Source organism: Bombyx mori, chromosome 14 (assembly GCF_030269925.1).
Source record: "Bombyx mori chromosome 14, ASM3026992v2".
In the NCBI taxonomy this organism is placed as follows: Eukaryota; Metazoa; Arthropoda; class Insecta; order Lepidoptera; family Bombycidae; genus Bombyx; species Bombyx mori.
In genome coordinates, this window is record NC_085120.1 from 7574109 (window position 1) to 7597301 (window position 23193).

The window sequence follows — 23193 nt, forward strand, 5'->3', positions numbered from 1 at the left end:
GTACCAATTTTTCTAATGAAATACGTACTCGACAAATGTTCACGATTGACTTCCACGGTGAAGGAATAACATCGTGTAATAAAAAAGAAACCCGCAAAATTATAATTTGCGTAATTACTGGTGGTAGGACCTCTTGTGAGTCCGCACGGGTAGGTACCACCGCCCCGCCTATTTCTGCCGTGAAGCAGTAATGCGTTTCGGTTTGAAGGGTGGGGCAGCCGTTGTGACTATACTGAGACCTTAGAACTATATCTCAAGGTGTGTGGCGCATTTACGTTGTAGATGTCTATGGGCTCCAGTAACCACTTAACATCAGGTGGACTGTGAGCTCGTCCACACAGCTAAGCAATAAAAAAAATAAAAAAAAAAAAAAAAAGTTACTATAATATGTAGAAAAAAAAGAGGACAGACAAACGTAAGAATTAAAAAAATTGGTAACTAAAGATGATTAAAAATTTATGTTTCATTAATCAGTTAGCGTATTCTTTGAAATGGTTTTTCTATCAAAGAAATTAAGAAAAAAAATTCAACTGTCTAAGCCGAAGCTTTCACGACCATGTAACAGAAATAGGGAAAGATTATATAAGGGATTCTCGATAATAATATGTTCACGATGCTTACAGCTCTTCGTTAATTTCGGTACCTATTCGAAGCATTTGAAGTAAAAAATCATTATAACCGTCAATAAAATCCAATAATGTTGCCGAAATATAGTTTATTTAGAATTATATAAATGCATTTATTTTTATACAATTTTCAAGTATCTCATATTTACGAAATATAATATTCATGTATTATTTTAAGTATTCATGATGTGTATATAAATATATATACTACATACATACACCAGGAATACTTTACGTTATAATTTTACAACTTATTAGATTACATAGATATTTTGTACTTTTTAAAAAGATGAAGGCTGCATATTGTAAAACATGCTACGCGCGTTGTGCGTTGTAAAAATCAAATAACAAAAATAGAAAACACACGATAATCAGAAAAATGTCGAATTTCATTCTGGTAAATAGGTTCATGTGAAGCTCATCTTAATAACTATTAATTAAAATGTGATTGAACATCGAAATACAACAACTACAACAGTGCTGTACACGAATTTTTAAAGCATATTATTTACATATTCATAATTCAAATCATATATATATATTATACAATTATAGATCACTGATGTTTATAAGTACACATATATTTACATATCTTTTTAACTCTAGCTAAATATTAATTTCATGCCAACCAATTCCGATAAAATGCCCATAAACGATTTTTATTATGATACATTTACAATACAATATAGATATTTAAAATACACTTAAAATGTGCCTTGAGCACGCTGAAGTTTTTTTTTTATTTCTATCCTTCTATAAAAAAAAGTAATGCAAAATATCAATCAGCAGATACTTTTAAAATCATTTAATTATATACAATAATAATATTTATAATACAGTAACAGGTGTCATATTTAGTGTGATAATATTGAATCATGCCAGTGATCATGCCAGCCATGAAATGGCCGCCGAAAACTGAAGAGTATGCAGCCGACCTGCTTGAAACTGGCTATTAGTGGCTATCGAAGCAATACCAGGTCACAGCCAAGATATCTATCTACCGTAATGTTTATGGGCTCGTAGTGGCATACTCAAGACTGTTCACAATAATTACCCTTCGAGTCTTTATATTAAAATATTTACTTAGAATTATATTACATAATCGGAAATAAACAAATATTATTTATTCATAAGAACAATTTGAGTCTTAAATATACACGAAACTGTTCGGCGAAATGATTACAAAAAACAACTTCAAACAGCTTTACACGCAAGGGCTGGCTTTGGCGCCAGGAGGGGGTCTCATAGTAGTGGTCAAGTCAAGAACTTATAATTTAATTTTGATAACATTAGATACAAGTAAAAAGTAGGTATTTTATTAATGTACGTAAGTACTGTATAAATATTAAATATTGAAGGTATGTAGTTACATAAAATCTGTATGGTGAGAAAATATATAAATAAAATCATTATGTTCAATTAGCGGTCCACCTAAGTCCTGGAACCAGCTCATGGGGGTCATGACCCCCCCTCTGGATCCGCCGTTGTTTACACGTAGCCTTGCGATCGTGAAGTCGAAAACACTAACGGCCGCCGAAGCCTCGCAACTTCACCGAAGAGCCTAGTCACATTAATGCCGCAGTTCTCAAAGTTTACATTTTAAAACACATTACACAGTCCGTTCACATTTCCTTTTGTCATAACAGAGTAAGCAGAACGATTATCTTAATACTGTTGTTAAAAGGTTTTCAGTTATCTGGTATATTCAGAACTGAGTGTAAATAGTGTTTTCATTATACAGTCAAATCAAATCCGGCCTTCAGATTAAGGCATAAGGTGGTAAAGTGAGAATTTTTGATTTGTCTTGGTTAAATGGCAGTCCGTCCTATTCGCATCCACTGCCAACAAAACAGACACCAAATTAGAAATCACAAGCATCTTTTGAATTCAAATAATTAGTCGATATCGTTCTGCCTACACTCCGATATGACAAGCGCTCTCACATAACTTTGCACTGTTGTTTCTGATGGTATTTACGTCGTAGCGCCGCTAAGATCTTCATGTAACGTTCCGAGTTTAGTCTCTCAGCGCGCGATTGTCTGGTGGAATGAGTTCGGGAAACCGCAGCGTGGCAGAGAAACCCTCCATCCAGGACCACCATTCGGTATTCTTGAAGGCATAACTCTAACATCTGTTTGATAAGAACAGTGTTTTATAAAACTAATAGCTTCTTTTTTTGCTTTTTAGCTTAGATGGGTGGACGAGCTCGCAGCCCACCTGGTGTTAAGTAGTCACTGGAGCCCATAAACATCTACAACGTAAATGCGCCACCCACGTTGAGATATAAGTTCTAAGGTCTCTCGGTATGGTTAAAACGGATACCGAACCCTTCAAACTGAAACGCATTACTGCTTCACGGCAGAAATAGGCGGGGTGGTGGTACCTACCCGTGCGGACTCTCAAGAGATCCTGCCACCAGTAGAGTTCGACTTTAGTGGAAAAGACAACCGGATTGATCTCTATTGCAAACAGATACCATATACATATTATGCGGTATTTATTTTTAGTCATGTTAGGGTATCATGCGATCCCACATAGATTCGACCTATTTCAGCCTAGAAGCAGTCTGTTACAGATCGTCGAATGATTACAAAATATATTGTGACTTCGAGCACAAAACATTTGTATCTATTAGTCGTATTTAGTCGTATATACCTACTGTTTTTTTAGAGATATACGACAAAGGGAAGATCTTCCACCGAGCGGATGATATTTGCTCGGTAGACTGGCGGTCCAAATGTTGTTGTTCGGAACTTGTATATACGCAAGCTTATCTTGAAAATGTCGTAAGCGAGATTCAGGCGTCTGTCAAATATCTTGCGTTGTATGATGGCTACCGCCACACTGTTATTGATGAATACGCAATAAAAAAAATAACAATAATCTTAATCGGTAATAATATTGAGGGACATATAACTTTGAAATGAAATTCAAATATCAAACAACTTCGTATATTCCCTTGAAGGGCTTAATAATCCAAACCAACCATCACATCAAAGGAGGGAAACTAACATTTTTTGTTGATATTCCATGAATATTATCAGCGGTACGGTAATGGGATACGTGCTTCGACTCAGTATTATAATATATTATCATACACGTGTTCACCAGACCGTGGAGGTGGCAATATCGATATAATCTAGCGTGAAAAACACATGAGAGCTATTTATTTAGAGATGTTTTTTTTACTGTTTTGAATTTACGATTTTTTTTATTGCTTAGATGGGTGGACCAGATCACAGCCCACCTGTTGTTAAGTGGCTACTGGAGCCCATAGACATCTACAACGTAAATGCGCCACCCATCTTGAGATATAAGTTCTAAGGTCTCAGTATAGTTACAACGGCTGCCCCACCCTTCAAGCCGAAACGCATTACTGCTTCACGGCAGAAATAGGCGGGGCGGTGGTACCCGTGCGGACTCACAAGGGGTCCTACCACCAGTAATTACGCAAATTATAATTTTGCGAGTTTGATTTTTATTATACGATGTTATTCCTTCACCGTGGAAGTCAATCGTCATCACATCATTCACTAAAATAAAACATAGAATAACAAATACTCAAACGATTAAAGGAACACAAATAAATTTATTCACTTTAAACAAACTCAAAAACCGTAATAGACATCACATTTCTTGCAGCCCGTCTTCCTCATAACCTTCAAAACGTCTTCGTATTTCTGCTTCAGGTTCAACAATATTATCGTGTACCGCAGCATATTAAGGTACATCGCGCGCTCTCTGATTTCTAACTCCGAAGGACTTTTACCTTTCCTTCTGACACTCGAGTGACAGAGGAAACCGCCATCCAATATCACGAATTTATAGTCGCGCAGACACATTTCTAGCATCTAAGAAAATCAACAATTAAAAAAAAATGCATTTAAGTCCTGACACGCTCAATAAATTGCTCATCAATAAAATAATAAATAAATTATATAAAGGGTTCGATAATAATACTCCAAGTCGAAAAAGAGTGGAAAATCTAAATCAATATTACCAAAAATATTAATTAACTAAAGTACCAAATAAAAACATTATAGACTATCTTTTTAGTAAAATCCTAACAACCTAATTCTGCCGCTAAGCAGGCATGCGTTCCAGTTTAAAGAGTGGGATAGCCCTTAATTAACATTGCATGTCTTGAATCAGGTTCCACTTACAAAGTTTTAGGTTCCGCCGCATGAAGATTCTCACGCTTTAGAATAACAAATGGCTTAGCCTAAACAATCGTGAACACACTTAACGTCTTAATAACTTTTAGACATAGTTGAGAACTGGGACAGATCCAGTCTGGAGCATACCTCTTTTATCATGACCGTATAAAGAAAGAAAAATAAAAATAAAATCACCTGTGGCATTTTATCCTGACGTCCCTCCCAAGAGAGCATCTCGCTGTACCAAGGCTCCTTGTGTGTGCCAAAGTACAAAGGCTCCCATCTGTGGTACGGGTACTCTCTTCTCGCGATCAGCATCGGCTATCCAAACAAAGTTTTTATACTTAGCACTGCTTACAGCAACCTCGATGTATAAATTTAATTAACTGATGGTAGGACCTCTTGTGAGTCCGCGCGGGTAGGTACCATCACCCTACCTATTTCTTCCGTGAATCAGTAATGCGTTTCGGTTTGAAAAGTGGGGTAGCCGTTGTAACTATACTTGAGACCTTAGAACTTATATCTCAAGGTGGGTGGCGCATTTATGTTGTAGATATCTATGGGTTCCAGTAACCACTTAACAGCATGTGGGCTGTGAGATCGTCCATCCATCCAAGCAATAAAAAATAAAATAAAAGTACACCTTATTATAACATCTGACATCAAAACAAAATATATAAGAAACGTTATCCTAAATGCAACCTCTTCGAATTTAACGATAAGAACCCGACCTCGAAAAAGATCGGGTGCACTCTCGTGGGTACTATTTCGAAATATGATACCAAACGTACATTCGAGAATCATCGACTAAGGCCCGACGCATATGTTCAAATGTTCTGTCCGTATTCTAACACTTGGTTGAGAAAATGGTCGAAAAATCTCTTCTAAACTGAAACTTTTCTGAGATCCACGTCAATCGTCAGTGCATCTTATGCGTCCGGACCTATTCGGCGTTTTCGTAAAGTACAGCGTTAGAGGGAGAGGGAAGGCAATTTCACTGGCTCTCTTAAAATCTCTAATCTAATGTTTCTCAGAACACAAAATACATAGTAACTATTTCAGCTCAGATCGAATATCAATCGTTATATTTGGATAATGTACCTCAGTAATATAACGAAAAAGTGATACAATCAAAATCTAAATTTATTATGGTTAAAAACATATCTAATCCACCTTATCCACCATACTCTAAATCTACCCAGAATCGACAACACTAAATAATAATAAAACAGAAACTTTAAAAGCAACCAAAATGCCGATAACGTTACATATAAATACGTTTTTTTCTGGTTGATCCGCCTGCAAAACTTTTACCAATAGTCAAGTTATCTCTTTTCACGCATACTATATTTAATATACTCTACGGTACTCCCACAATTGAAATGATTCGAACGACACCCTTACATGTTGAAATTGGTTAAAATCTTTACGGTCTACAACCCTACTGTGACACAGTCGGATAAAATAACGTAGGTACAACAAAAAACAAACATGTAATACAAAATACCTTTCGATCTAAATCGCAATCAAACATTCATGGAGGCTCGACACGATACGTGACGTCTGTCGTTAACAAGTCACATGCCGCCTCCACACAGAGTCGCAACTAAGGGACGTGTAAGGACACAGATCCCTAGAATACGCTCGTGATTCATTTAAGACAAGTAGCCCTTCAGACTGTTCTTGGAGCTTACGTTGCCTCCCACTTACGGACCTCGGGGTATATTCTAATAGCCGGCATATCGCACTTAGCTTCTTATCTTGCATATTTATCTTTTTTTTATGATTGAAAGATTACTGGTGGCCCGGAGGCCTTTCCAATTTCACCAGGACAGGTAGGCGAGCAAAGGCTCAGCCAGGAGGGGTGAGATTTACTAACAGCTACCCGAGCGCCTCCGAAGCAAACCTAACAACTCAAGAGCAATTGCTTCACGAATAAATCTACTACCGGATCGGAATCGCGACCCTCTGAGAAGATCAGACGAGAAACTCAGCGGATTGAAGCATGGGTTAGGTTGCACGTCGACCTCTTTGTCGAGTTCGACGAGTACGGTTACCGGGGTTCCTAAGCGTATTCCTAGTGCATAATTATCTGTCTGGCTATATGTCATATTGCGACCATACGCTGTCCTATGCCTTTAGCGAAGATAGAGTTACCGCATATGAATCTCCTACTTATCCAAGAACGCTTAATGTATTCAAACGGCATTCTCCTATTACAATTAAATTAGCAACTATAACGAAATGAAATAAACATAATAAGCTGTTCAAAATAGAATTTACTATCAAATTTTAGTATTGCAACATTAAATTTCACTCAGACAAACGACAAACCCCACGTTCTCCGAGTACGGCCACGTCAATTTGTCACGTGACACTTGTCGATTTACGAAATCGAACCATTTTCTATTTATTTCGTGTCGTTTTGAATAGCTACGCCCTAACGTATGTAACGGTAAATTTAATATCGTGAACCTAAATCGAAATAGATCCAATTTCTTAGTTTATTTTTTTAAATTAGAAATGACACTTTGTACAATCTCAAGGTTTTTTTCTCCAGTTTTATGTGTACTGAATACAAGACACAGTAAATGCCTAAGCTTTACTGGTGGTAGGACCTCTTGTGAGTCCGCACGGGTAGGTACAAGCGCCCTGCTTATTTCTGCCGTGAAGCAGTAATGCGTTTCGTTTTAAAGGGTGGGGTAGCCATTGTAACTATACTTGAAACCTTAGAACTTACGTCTCAAGGTGGGTGGCGCATTTACGTTGTGCATGTCTATGGACTCTAGTGACCACTTAACACTAGGTGGGCTGTGAGCTCGTCCACCTATCTAAGCAATAAAAATTAAATAAAAAATGCAAAATTTATTCACTAGAAAATATTTAAAAGGCAAACAGCCTCCGGCTAGGAATCTAACCCCACACCCTAAGCTGATAAGCCAATGAGGTACGCAATTTTACTATTTTAAGGATATAACCCTACGATTACAGTTTAGTGTTTATGTTCCTTATCTCGGAAACTTCTGAAAACAAGAGACGCTATTTCCTAAACAAGCTCTTGCGGTTAACTCATATTACTCAAATATGTAGCCGGTCTTCGCATTTAATAAATGTTTTTGTACAACTGAAATATTAGAATTGAGTCGTCTATTATCAAAGGTGGCAATCTGTGCATTTGAACAACAAAATGTTATTGATATGTCAATACAGATTGATTTGAATATAATCGTCTCCTTCAAAGAATACGGTTCAAAACCTGCATTAAATAAAGGTTAATAGTTAACCTGTTATTTATCTAAGATGTCGTTCAGAAGAGGTTTGTGACTGCCAATGGAATACAAAGTCAATAATTCGTTTTTCTGATTTACCAATAATTGTCTAAAAGTCACATTGCCGGCTTTGATAATAGTCGACTCAATTATGGCAAAAATACTATGGCTACAGGTCGATTTTTATTACGAGATGGAATTATTTTATTTTACTACTTGGAACCACTATGTTCATCAAGAGTACGTTTCCAGAGAAGATTCCTGCCATTCACAATGCACCTGTAGTATGAAATCATATCCACAGTATTTGCTTCGTTCAAACGAGGTTTAAAAGCATTAAACTACTGGCATCTATGAGCATTGGCTACTCAACAACGGAGGGGCCATAAGCATAGTCGTGTCGCAGATGATGACGTGAACCATCACATCCCGTGGAGGTACCGTTAATTTCCATAAGCTATCAACCGTCGCTGCCTTTTTTGAGCTTTATTACAGTAAGAAAAGTGGACGCTCTTCTGTAAATGCGACACAGAATTTTTTTATTAAATCCAACACCCACAAACCACCACACAGCCCTAACACATGGGTTGGTAACTCGGATAGTCATAATCTCGATCACAGAAACTTAATTAGGCAAGATGGTAAATGTGTGTTTTGTCACAAATAACTACTACAACATCACTTATGATATACTGCCCATACATCAACTGCTAACTTGTTACAAAAAAGTATTGGATGATCTCTTCCTTTCTCTGTTCCTCAAAGGGTATGACTATGACAAGCAATTCTGCAAGCAAAGTTTCATAAGAGTCCCTGGCGGTAGGGAACGGCTTAGATGCTCCTCGCACTTTGCAAACGTTCATGAGCATCGATAACAGCTCAAGATTAAATAGACCGTAAAGCACTCAAGAAACTCGAAGAAGAACTTGAACTAATAACTGAGGAAGAAAAAAATTATAACAAAACATTAAGAACCTCGGATCAGCCGGTGTTCACAGTTCAAAACCACTTGAAGGAGACAATTAGTTGAACCATTAATCAACTTGTCTAAGGCACAATTCAATCAACTCGAGTGACATATAAACTAGGTCAGTACTTGGGAAGGAATTATTTTATCAAGAAATAAACTACAAGGATCCCATTATAGTCACATTTGGGAAATGCTAATTTCTTAGGGTATCAGAGTCCTAGACGTGATATGAATTATCGGTGATTTTTTTTATACAGTAAAGAATAGCATAGATTGGCAAAGAAACTTACTGTCCGCCTGATTCTTAGTGGGAACCGACAAATCAAATGTCCGTCTCAAATAGGGCTGCTAATTATAGTCCGTCTATAGTTATTATATATTATGTATTATATAATTTTATATTATATACATTAAAGCACATCAAAAGAACCCTCAAGTAGGTACAAACGACAATATAAACAGTTGTCAGTAACATAGTCCAGATTAACATATTTCCATGTAAATAAACAAAGTTGCAAGGCCTACAGCATAATTAGAAAAAAAAATTGTTTAAATTTTAATTGGAAAAAAATACATGGCAGATTTTTCTCCAAACATACTATAGCAACTAGAAAAATCATAAATTTCACGACATAAAATTCAATGCAATCCGATCACCCATAGAAATTTAAAAATATTGTAGCTATATTGTATTGGACAATGTTGTAGGGTCATACACAAATAGAGAATAAAAAAGTGCAGCAAAAAAATATCTCAGAATCAGTGTGAAACAAACTATTTATTATTTAGCTATTGATTATCAATCTTTTAATCACTGTAACCGAGATCAATATGTCTTATTTTTGGCATAATCGCAATTTTTATATTTTTGCGGACCACAGAAGAGACGATTTAGTCTACAAGAGAGATGAAAAGCTGTGATGCAGCGTAAGCTAAAATATATTAAGACAACATAATCAAACACATGTAGCCACTGATATAAACGAATACCGAATCGCAAATAAAATGTCAAAATAATCACATTAATTGGAAAATAAAAAATAAAATAATCATCATCATTCATCATTATCGTGCCCTTCTCCCAGTCACCTGGGGTCGGCGCAACATGTTTTCTCCTTCCATACTCTTCTATCATATACCATTTCTTCGCTCACTCCCCTCCTACCCATATCGTCTTTCACACAATCCATCCATTTCTTCTTAGGTCTACCTCTTCCTCTAAATCCTTCCACATTCATAGTTAACACTCTCTTAACAACCTCATTTTCATTCCGTCTCATCACATGTCCATACCATCCCAAACGTGCACTCCTCAGCTTCTCTGTCACAGGTGCCACTTTCAGACTTCCTCTAACATATTCATTCCGTATTCTATCCATTCTCGTTACTCCACACATCCATCGCAACATTCGCATCTCTGCTGCATGCAATCGCCTTTCATCCGCCACTTTCGTTGTCCAACATGCTGATCCATACAAGACGGCAGGCCTTATTAAGGTCTTATATATCTTCCCTTTTAGGGGAAGAGGGATGTGCGAGTCACATATGGTGCCCGTGACCTGCCGCCATTTCATCCATCCTGCGTCAATTCTGTGCCTGACAGTACGATCCAGTTCACCGTCGCTTTGGATAACAGACCCTAGGTAGCGGAAGTCTTGACATACTGGCAAAGGTGTTCCGTCGAGGGAAATGGGTGCAAAATTGGAGAGACCGCCAAAATCACAGAACAGATGTTCGGTTTTCGATCTGCTGATTTTTAGGCCAACACTCTCCAACTTGCATCGCCATTTCTCCAGTATGTTTTGGACCTCGAGCCCGTTTTCTCCGACGAGCACTATGTCATCGGCAAACAGCATACACCAAGGGGGCTCTTCCTGTATCTCCGATGTCAAGGCATCCATCACAAGCAGGAAGAGATAGGGACTTAGTGCAGACCCTTGGTGTAAGCCCACTGCCACATTGAACTCGTCGGAATTCCCCGCGGCGGTTCGTACATACGTCCTGGCTCGACTGTACATGGCACAGATTAACCTCACATACTTACCAGGTATACCTTTCTCATTCAATGCCCACCACAAAACTGCTCTAGGTACTCGGTCGTACGCTTTCTCTAGATCAACGAACACCATATGCAGATTCCTGTGCACGTCGCGATGTTTTTCGCACACTTGGCGGAGTGCAAATATGGCGTCCGTTGTCCCGCGACCAGGCATGAACCCGAACTGGTTTTGGGTGATCTCACTTTCATCTCGCAATCGCTTTTCTATCACTTTCTCCCAAACTTTCATACTATGAGACATAAGCTTTATTCCCCGATAGCTGCCACAGTCTTGCACATCCCCTTTATTTTTGTATATGGGCACCAGCGTACTGATGCTCCATTCCGTAGGGATCACTTCTTCTTGCAGCAGCTTATTGAAGAATAAAGTCAGCCACTTATAGCCGTCTTCTCCCAGTATCTTCCATACTTCCACTGGTATACCGTCTGGTCCTTCCGATTTTCCGCTTTTCATACTTCTCACTGCTTCTCTAACTTCATACATACTAATCTCATTCACAAGTCCGACGTTCTCTGGCTTCCTACTAATCACTCTATTCCAGTCGTTCTCCTCATTCATTAATTTTTCAAAATATATCTTCCAGCGCTCTTTTATTTCGTCATCTCTCATTAAAACTTTACCTGTCTCATTTTTCATACATCTGACATGCTTAATATCTTTCGCTCTTTCTTCTCTAGCTCTTGTAATACGGTAAAGTTCCTTTTGTCCACGAAGTCCATCTAAAGCGGCATACAACCGTTTCTGAGCGTCAGACCTGGCTATAGCAACTGCTTTAGTGGCCTTTTTCTTACATTCTCTATACTCATTCTTCCTAGCTTGCCTCTCACTTTCATTACATCTTTCTAGTTGCCACTTTTTGAATGCATTCTTCTTTTCTTTCAATTCTCTCTGTACATTCTCATTCCACCACCATGTATCCTTGTCAATTATACCTTTCCCTTTTGATTCGCCGAGCACAGCCTTAGCTGTCTTCCTGACACTATTTGCCATTTCATCCCAACAATCATTCGCAGATTTCTCTTTCATATCCTTCATTTCCAAGATGTTTTCTATCATTAGTTCCCTAAATCGACCAGCATACTCATCTGTCTCTAGCATACGCCATCTAATTTTTGGCGAGAGACGGTTTTTCCTCCTTAGGTACTTGTAACTGATTGTAATGTCCATTAGTAACAGTCTATGCTGCGTCACCAATGCTTCACCCGGCAGTACTTTGCAGTTTTTGACACATACCAACTTACTTCTCTTAATCAGAAAATAGTCGATCTGTGTCGCGTGTTTACCACTCTTATAGGTGATAAGGTGTTCAGGCCGTTTCTGGAACCACGTATTCGCCACTGCCAGGTTAAAGGTGGTCGCAGCTTGGAGCAACTGGTCTCCATCATCATTACGATTGCCATACCCCCACCCTCCATGCACCCTTTCATAGCCCTCATTTGTAGCTCCTACATGTCCATTAAAATCACCTCCTATACAAATCTCTTCACTCTCTGGAATGCGAATCATAACACTATCAAAATCCTGCCAAAATTTCTCTTTCACGTCCTCCTTGCACCCGGACTGAGGCGCGTACACACTTATAACATTCAAAATAACACTTTCACAAACTATTTTTACGGTTATTATCCTATCACTCGTTCTTATGACATGCGCCACACAATCTTTCAAATCCTTATCTAACACTACTCCCACGCCATTCCTTCTTCCATCACTTCCACTATAATACAGCTTATATCCTTCACCAATTTCTCTAGCTTTCGCTCCTTTCCACCTAGTCTCTTGCAGACATGCTATATTTATTCTTCTCCTCTTTAACACATCTACTAGCTCCCTTCCTTTCCCAGTCATACTGCCCACATTCCAGCTTGCAAACCTCAATCTCATCTCTCTCACATTTTGGGCTTGCGTCTTACGTCGCACCCGCCCGTGATGCGACAACCCTCGTCCACTTTCCACAGAGACCGGGTGCTGTCCCTGCGCGTCGCCTGCGGGGGACGCCCTAGCCCTGGTGCTCTTCTTTTTATTCCTTCTCATGTTGCTCTAAGTTTTGGCAAAGTTTTTATGACCGGCCGCCTGCCTGACGTCAACCCTCCTTGGGGATGCTTTTGTTGACCTTGGGCCGAGGTTTTATTGGCTTTGGTCTGGCTTTGGCTCTTAGTCGCCTTCTACGACACCCATGAGCTAAGTTTGGGTTGGGGGTATTCTTAGGCGCCCACCACACGCTACTACATTTTATTTATTTATATTTAAAAAATAAAATAATAATATCTACAAAAAGGAAAATCCCTTCGGTGGACTTATGAAACAAAACAAAATTTCGAATGATAATAATTTTACAGCCATGGTATATTACTCTTATATAATTCTTTAAATAGCTAATTAATTTTAATATGCAATGTAATGAAATTTAAGGACTTTGATTATTTCAAAATATTTCCAGAGAACTATCAGAATCGTCTGAATCAGCATGAACTAAAACGAAGTAAGATATGGACCAACCCACGACCCAAGGGTTGAACCCCCTGAACGAAATCAATAAAAATAAAAAAAAATGTTTTCGTTTCCTCTATTTACATTGATTAGATTTATAATTTTTTTTATTGCGAATATAAAATGTACTAAAAAGTTTGAGGCTCTAACTAAGAATATCAAATGTTGCCAAAATCAAACCTCTTTCTAACCAACTTTAAAAAAGGAGTAGGCCCTCGGTTCAACTATTTTTCTAATTACTACTTTCTCTACTTAGACCTACTAAGGTATGTTTCTTACACATTTTCTGTGGACATAGTCTTTTCGGTGGACATCGGGACCACAGGAAAGATGTCCACAGAAAAGATGTATCATAAAAACTCTTGCGTAAAGAAATTAACTTTAAGGTTAGAAATCAAGCAGCATGCTTTTCATTTACTTGTACTAAATGCTCATATAAAAACAATATACATTTTTATAGATAATATTTACATGTCTATAATTGGAACAGGAAAGAACACTTGATCTTTTACGTTTATGTGTGTTTTGGAATAAAAAATATATTTTCACTCGCACTGGAATCGAAACAACAAAATATCAAACGCCGGAATGGCCACTATTTAGTGATGCCAACAGTTAAAAAAAAAAACTTAATGCGGTCGAATAAATTAAAATTTGATGTCGTTTTATCGCGTCCACAGAAAAGACTCCATTTCATGTAACCAATAACCATATGTTTATTGGATTTATTGTATACAGATGGTAACGATATATTTTTGTTATTCTCAATATTATCATCTTTATTATATTGTTTGTGTTACAAGTAAATAATTTTAATATATAGGGTACTTTAAGTATTTTTAAACATGGCTCAAACATTATACCTTCGTCTTGTAACTGTCCACAGGAAGAGATTTTTTGATGTTTAACGCCATCAAAATGAATTTATGAAATGTAATATTTTACAAGATACGATTAAAATGAGTAGTAATATAGTACCTTTACGATTTAAATACTTTCAAATATTCGCCAATTTGCTCTTTTAGATGATACATTGCTATAACACTTTTTTTACCCTTTTTGTGTATGACCCTGTAAAGTTGTTAAACAAAAAAGTTGTGTAGTAACACCAAGGTTATAATAAACGGTCACATACGTAGTAAAATTATTCCCCCAAGAGATAAAAATAAAAGGTAGTCAAAGTAGCGGGAGTCCCACCCAGCTAAGAAAGGAAGGTAATGGATGAGAGAAAGATATAGTATGAGGCATGTCAGTGCGAGAGGCATACAAGTGAGAAATGGTATGAATGTGTTACATAGAATAATAAGGTCCCGCCGAGCATATGGGCGGGGAAAGGCGTTTAAAAAAAAGAAAAAATCTGATCACCCGGCATCTACAAAATCTTGGAACTAATGCTAGAAAATAAGTTAGCGAATATGTATGTCAATCTGCTAATAGATTATGCTATTAGATATATGTATGACAGAGACCATGACCTAATTCATAAGAAAGTGGGGAAATACTAAAATATATCTAATCGTATTTAAAATCCTCTCAATGATCTTTTTAACTTCAATCGCTAAATACTTGCCCTGTAGACGGTTCTACTAGAGTATTCCGTACCTAATATCCGATCTATCCGACCGAGGCTGTTGGCGACCGCACTAATTGCTAACTAATTAAAGCGGCCTGCTCTTACTAGCGCGAATACTTCACTAAATTAAAACGGTGATACTCTATTATCACCTTAGATTAACTACTGTAAGGTTTCTAGTAAAATAATTAAAATAAAATGTATCATGTTAAAATGAAGACAATTTTCGGATTGCCAAATAGCAACACTGTTGGTGGGAGCAAAGGCAGCATTGGGGACGTGACATAATAAAAAAAGGCGGTAGTCTGAAAAAACCGCAGAAAAAGTGGTATATTCTGTAGTGAGCACATAGCTAAAGGTTGTACGACTTTTTGGCGGGAACGCGAGGAGTGAAGTTGTGTGATTTGTTTTATGGCGGGAACGCGAGGAGTGAAGTTGTGTGATTTATTTTATTTTGTCTATTTAGTGTTTCTTCAGGTTTAAATGTGTAATAACGGTGGTTTATTAACTGTTTAATATCTGTGAAAGTGCACAAATGTGGGAAAATGAAACAAAGCTGCTGGACGCAACTTCTCGGGATCCTCCAAAAAGTCCACTGAAAAAATCTTAGTAAATGACTACCATTTTACTATGATTATATTTCATCCCATATCATCTCATTTCATTTAATTTCATCCCAGTTGATTAATGTCTCAAATTAATCATTTTCATTTCATTTCCCTCCATATTATCATTTTTCATTAGAATAAGAATATAAATTAAAAGACATGATTTGAAGGTCTTAGTTACCAGGTCATAAAATCACTTAAAAAAAATTAAGATTGTACAAGTGGAGTTACAAATAAAGCAATACAGAATTAAGTGAAGTACTGCAATCTGTGTGCTATTTCCTGACTGTTGGAAGCGGAGTTCTACACTACTAATAGAATACCTAGTACGTATTTCCGAAGTGTATTAAACTTTTGTGTCTACTTAAATACATTAAGCACTCCTATTTATGATGTTTTTGTAAGCTCATATATCAAAAATGTAGTGAGAACTCCTTAAACGATAGTACCTATGCGAAATTTAGTTTCGACTTTAAATTAAATAATTTTGAAAATCTCCTGAAAGTGATGTTACGAATTTTCTTTACATAATTTTATAATAGACACAGTTCGCTATTGAACTGACTAGGTATGTCCAAGATTTCCGCATTAACCAATTAGTTGCACCAAAATACAGTTTATTAAGACCTGTCATCAATGAAAATCGCCAAGCCTTGGGTACAGCCAAACGCTAACGACTCTTTTCGAGATTAGTTTGTAAATGCTATAATGCTCGAGAAATACTGAGGACATTCTGGTTTCTGGAGAACATTCTGAACATTCTGGACGGTCCAAGAAATAAATCCTTGAAACTGACTTTAATTGACCGCAGCCGCAATCTATGCTATGTATTTTTATGATATACAAAATAATCAAAATACCACTATCCTCCTACGTTTGAAAACACTATATCAAGCACCCAATTATGTTCTAATAACTATCCTAACCTTAAAATCTAAAAACTTCATGTTAAAAGCTTGCTTGCTTGCTATAGTTTTTTAACGTTCTCGATAGCGTAAAAGTTAACTCAAATTCGTATGGAGTTAGCCTACGTTTACCATTAGGGGCGCTGTTCCAACTGCATACAAATTTTAGTTACCCACATCGAACAATCATTCGTGTGATAAACAAGTTTGTTTGCTCTTTTTCTGGGCGCTTATTATCTATAAATGTATATATAAACGTATATAATGTATGTATGCCAGTCTCTAGTACCCATAACACATGGAATCCTAAATTGTGGCCGGATTACCGTGTGTGATTTGTTCCCAGCTATTATTATTATTATTCACAGATAAATAATAGGTTCGGGAAAAAGTCTTTTCGCATTGTCTGCGCGTACTGTCAAAATGAGTGAACCTAATGAAGAAATTCGATACATTTTAAAATTTTACTACAAAAAAGGTAAAAATGCAACGCAAGCTGCGAAAAAAAATTCCGATGCTTATGGACCTAGTTTAGTGTCTGTGAGAGTAGCACAAATTTGGTTTAAGCGTTTTCAATCCGGAAATTTTGATGACAAAGATGCAGGTTGCTCTGGTCGTCCTATTACGGATAAAATGGATGCCATTTTTTTAAAAGTGGAGCAAAATCGGCGTATCAATAGTTACGACGTAGCTGAAGAGCTGGGAATTGACTACAAAACAGTTTTGGCGCATTTGAAAAAAACTGAGTACACAAAAAAGCTCAATATTAGGGTACCTCACGAGCTCACTGAAAGAAACCTAATGAACCGTGTACTCATTTGTGATTCTTTATTACGACGTAATGATAACTGGTGTTGAAAAGTGGATCACGGACGACAACAACGTGCGAAAAAGGTCGTGGTCAAAGGCCAGTCATGCTTCACAGACGGTGGCGAAACCCGGGTTAACTCGCAACAAGGTGATGCTGTGTGTGTGGTGGGATTGGAAGGGCATTATTCATTATGAGCTGCTACCACAAGGCAATTTTGAACTCAACTGCGAACAACTGATAAGATTAAAGCAAAAAGTTGAGAGAAAACGGCCGAAATTAATCAACAGAAGGGGTGTGGTTTTTCATCATGATAACGCTAGACCTCACACATCTTTAGCCACTCAGCAAAAATTAAGACAGTTTGGCTGGGAGGTGTTAATGTATCCGCCGTATAGTCCTGACCTTGCACCTTCAGATTTCCACCTGTTTCGGTCTCTTCAGAATTCTTTAGGCAGTGTCAGGTTAATACGAGAGGACTGCCAAAACCAATTGTCGCGGTATTTTGATCAGAAACACCAAAATTTCTATAGCAATGGGGTCATGTCCCTACCTACAAGATGGCAAAAGTAATCGAACAAAATGGTACCTACATACTTTAGTTAAATGTAAATAAACTATATTAAAAAAATTTGTGAATTTTCTTAAAACATGCGAATAATTTTTTTCCCCAATCTATTTTTATAAAAGTAATTGAAAAGAAAACCACCGATCCTCAAGGAAGACTCTGGAAACAAAACCACAAATTGCAATACCAGTAAAACTACAAAAACACAAACCATTTCCAATGTAACCTAACAAAACAGCAGTCCGCTGGACGTTCGAACGATGTTAATTTCCGCCGCAAAACGACTAAACGACGATTGGAAACTTGTCAATTTTATTTTACTGAACACGTTACATATGAAACAGGCGGTGAACGATTTATGAATACGTTTTCAGATAAATTATTACAGATAAAATGGATGCCATTTTTGAACAAGTGGAGCAAGATCGGCATATCAGTAGTTACGACGTAGCTGAAGAACTGGGAATTGACCATGAAACAGTTTTGGCGCGTTTGAAAAAAACTGGGTACACAAAAAAGCTCGATATTTGGGTACCTCACGAGCTCCCTGAAAGAAACCTAATGAACCGTGTACTCATTTGTGATTCTTTATTACGACGTAATGAAACCGAACCATTTTATGAAGAGGTTGATAACTGGTGATGAAAAGTGGATCACGTACGACAAGAACGTGCGAAAAAGGTCGTGGTCAAAGGCCGGTCAGGCTTCACACACTGTGGCGAAACCCGAGCTAACTCGCAACAAGGTGATGCTGTGTGTGTGTGGTGGGATTGGAAGGGCATTATTCATTATGAGCTGTTACCACCAAGCAGGACCATCGATTCTGAACTCTACTGCGAACAACTGATGCTATTCGATATTTTTTTATTATATAAGTTACTTATTATAAATTACAGAATCACCCGCTAAGTCAATCTGAAATTTATCTGAAAATTTCAACATATTTCTAAGTCATAGAAAACATCTACCCAAAAATGCATCGACATATATATATATATATATATATATATAAGTGGAAGATAGATTTATTTATTTACTAATGGCTTTGCGCTTACTTCCAGAACGTCCGGCGGGGTTCGCAGAAGCCACGACTGCAGTCCGGGAAACCTTTGACAATGCGAGCAGACCTTCTGATGGAAATACATTGCTCGGTTCGCCGCTACCATGCGAACTAATCTGTTGGAAAATAATTGATTACACAGCCGCTTACAATCTATACTAATCTATATATATATAAAAATGAATTGCTGTTCGTTAGTCTCGCTAAAACTCGAGAACGACTGGACCGATTTGGCTAATTTTGGTCTTGAATTATTTGTGGAATACCAGAGAAGGTTTAAAAGGTAGATAAATATGAAAAAGCTCGGAATTAAATAAAAATAACAATTTGTTTATTTTATACAAAAGTTTAGGTCTTTTATTTATCGATTGAGGCACTACGAAGTCTTCCGGGTCAGCTAGTTATGCATAAAAAATACTCGTACATTAATTCAATAAAAAAAATATTACACACAGTACCATATATTTGACACACACACGCATGCATACCATTTGTTTATTATCTAACTTTTCTTATTACTTATAGTCTGTGGAGAAATTGAGAATAGATTAAATATTGTTTGTCTTTATTAATAATTATCTAAAGTTTAGTCTTGGTGAAATCTGTGATTAAAGAACTATAATAATTCTTTGAAAATAGAACCATAATAATGGTCAAACTTTAATTTCAATGAATTATAGTTGAATATCGACTACTGGGAGACCACTAGTTAATCATAATAACGTGGACACAGTATTCAGTTATCCGAGAAATCGATACAGTTTAAATATTTATACTTAATTAAACAATAAACGGATAATTCTAGAATAACTATTTATAAATATAATAAACAAGTAAATAAGTCCAATGTTTTGCACATGTTGAGTAACATTGGACATTACGTATTGGACATTAGTCTAAATTTATTTTCTATTTTAAAATTAAAAATAGAAAATTATATTGTTTTTATAGAATGTTTTGTTTCTTAAATTTAGTTTTGTTTTCCTATTTATAAGAATAAACAAAAAAAAATATCGTGGTCCAAGTATAATGCAAAATTCGAATATAACCTAGACAGGAAACAACTTTTTTTTAAATTGGTAGTAATATACTTATCTCAAAGTATGAGAGTACTGGCCTCATTTAACGCTACTATGCCTAAATGGGTTTTTTTTTAAATAAATATATGAGCAGCCTATGCGTGATTAATAATAATCTTCTACGATGAAAAAACAACACCGTGTAATAAAAATTACAACACCACACATCATAAATTTACGTAATTACTGTTTATAATAATAATAAGTAATAATATTAAAACATTGTGAGAGCACGCGGATGGGTTACCTACCAAATACCCATTTGGTCGTGTGTTCTAATTTGAAAGGTGAGATAGCCATTATTCGAAGATAAAGTACATTGTCTATAATAATTACCAATAATAATTCTATAACTAATAACTTCTAATAATTACCAATTGAGAATTAGTATCGACCTTAATCTACATTAAAAACCAAGAAGAACGATAAGTTTCCTTTATAGATATAAAAAAGTGGGTATCTTTGAAAAGATAGAATGGAAATGCGAATTACGATCGCGAATAGTACTTTAATAACTAATTACTTGTTATAAAAAATATGAGAAATTGTTCGTGGTGCTTTGCAATCTCTCAATTTATACTAAATAGCATGAGGAAGGTTGGTTTTAGGAATGAAAAATGTTTAAGAATCTCTCGTCTAAACAAAAAAGTATTCAAAATTAATCGTACCGAATGACGAATTCTTTACTGTCCCCAAGCACTTACGTGTCTTTGTTCCGCGGTATTTCCTCGCCTCTCTCCACTTCAAACAATGGCACCACAAAGATCGTCTTAGTGAACACACAGCCCTCGTCGCGTTTCTTATTTCCCATAAGTTTCCTCAGCATCACGAGAAATTTAGTCGCTAACCCGTCACTCGGCACCATTTCTATATCGGAAACTATGAAATAGTTCGTCTTCGATGCATTTCTAGCAACGTTCCTGCCGACATTAATCGGATATAGCATGTTGTTTTCCTTTCTAAATGTTTTTATATCGAACGAATCTGGACCCGAACAATCTTTGAATGTTAACTTCGGTATAACCGGTTTTCCTTTGATCATGCCGATCATCATCTTTTCAATTTTTCTTTTCCTTGCTCCTTGTATGTACTCAGCTCTAGTTTTGTTGTTCAAATTCCTGTAATTTTCCAATTTCTTCCTGAACATCTCTTCTAAGCTGATGTTCGATGGTGTCGTTGACGGTTCCGTAGTAACAGGTAAAAACAGCCTCCTGGTTCTAAGTTTTGGTGTGAGTTTCTTTGGATAAAAGAGATGTAATGAAACTTTGGACATACCAGGGTAGCAATGGCAGAGCTGGTTCATTATCTGCATCGTTATATCCAAATCGTAATCAGGTACAAATACACTGAGACTGATGGGTCCATCCCAGTAGCGAGCTATCTCAACGATATGGTAAATGAATTCAGGAGTTGCTTGTGTGGCATAAGTTACTGCATTATACACACCGCAATTACTATAAGCCCTACTTTTGATAGCATCATATATGACTCTATAAGGACTTTTATTTCCAGTCTCCGGGGACGGATAAGTTTGGAGGATATCCCATTCGAGCGTGTGCGGGAGGCCGTAATTAAAATCGCAGTAATTTATGCTTTCGTTTGGCTGCATCCCAATCAAGAATGAGGCTGGCTTATAGTCAAAATCACCGATTGACGTCTGCAGCTGTTCGGGTTCTTGATGCCTGTAGGCGTAGAGATGCAGTATAAGCGTTACGGTTGCTATCAGAAACGCAAGCAAAAGTATCGTCGAATGTCTTCGGCTCAATCTGTATGAATAAGCACCGAATATCCGTAGGCATCTCGTCATTTTTCACGCACATTTTCATTCCTCCTAACTCGGTATCAGCATTTTGTGTGTTTGTTAAGAAAAAAATCCAACAGGTTACCAAATTTTGATGGAATCAGTTATAGGTTAATTTCACAGTTTATAACTTTCGTATATGATAAATATTGGTTTATTGTATTGCGTTAATTCATTTTTTAACAATAACTTCACTTAGAACATCACGTTTCAAACACATTCGTGGCCGTAACCTAAACATAGAATCCTAAAGAACCGGGTGCTGAATTTTCTACTGCCAAATACAAAATGAACCACAAGCCACAGACACTGTTAATTTTTTTTGTATATTCTCGTACTTCACCATCGCATAATTCTTAAATTCGTAAATTGAAAATGTTGTCTTGTAAATTATTTATTTTCGTTCAAAATATTCCATTTTGACAGATGTTGCGCGCGCCGCGAAAATCGACACTCGCGCAGGACGTTTAGAAAATCAATAATTCTGCGATATCCAGTATGTTCTCAACTATCCGAACCACAAATATGTTTTTATTTGCCACTAGCTGATCCGGCAGACTTCGTAGTGCCTCAATCGATAAATAAAAGACCCAAACGTTTGTATAAAATAAACTTAAAACAAACAAAAGGAATCCGGTCGACGGGGACACATCAGAGGAAAAACAAAATTGTTATTTTTATTTAATTCCGAGCAATTTCATATTCATCTACCTTTTAAGCCTTCTCTGGACTTCCACAAATAATTCCAAAAAAATAAGACCAAAATTAGCCAAATCGGTCCAGCCGTTCTCGAGTTTTAGGGAGACTAACGAACAGCAATTCATTTTTATATATACTTATATAGATTAAAAGAATTCAAACACAACAACGAATGTAGGGTAATCTAAAGAGACAATTTTCAGAACCAAAACTGCAATATTAACTAGTATTCCAACGAAAGAACGGGACAAACCCAAATTATAACGATATATTGAACTTGCGCGAGAATGGACACGAATCATATACGGTCACGATCCTCATTACTGAGGAAACGACAAAGAAGAGTTACAACAAAAACAGAAAATATTATTTCTGCTAAGGAGACATACTTGTTATCCATCGTTCATAGAACTGCAATAAAAAATCTACTTATCATTTCTAGTTGAGCATTTTGTAATCAAGAAAAGTTAGGTACCACTACTCATTACTGCCATAAAACAATCATGTGTTCCGGCTTACA

The 23193-nt window shown here is 36.8% G+C and overlaps 1 protein-coding gene across 2 annotated transcripts; it reads right to left on the minus strand.

Annotated features, from left to right (window-relative positions):
* Positions 1-698: 698 nt before the first annotated feature.
* Positions 699-22429, minus strand: LOC105841951 (uncharacterized). Of its 2 annotated transcripts, none has more exons than XM_038015408.2 (4): positions 20878-22429; positions 19090-19210; positions 4979-5104; positions 699-2757 (listed from the first exon to the last, which is right to left on the minus strand). In XM_038015408.2, exons 1-4 carry the CDS (start codon positions 21978-21980, stop codon positions 2566-2568), a joined length of 1542 nt encoding a protein of 513 aa, XP_037871336.1. In that variant the 5' UTR covers positions 21981-22429; the 3' UTR covers positions 699-2565. The 2 variants fall into 2 exon arrangements, with proteins under 2 accessions (XP_037871336.1, XP_037871335.1); XM_038015407.2 differs by lacking the exon at positions 699-2757 and adding an exon at positions 4196-4477.
* Positions 22430-23193: the final 764 nt, after the last annotated feature.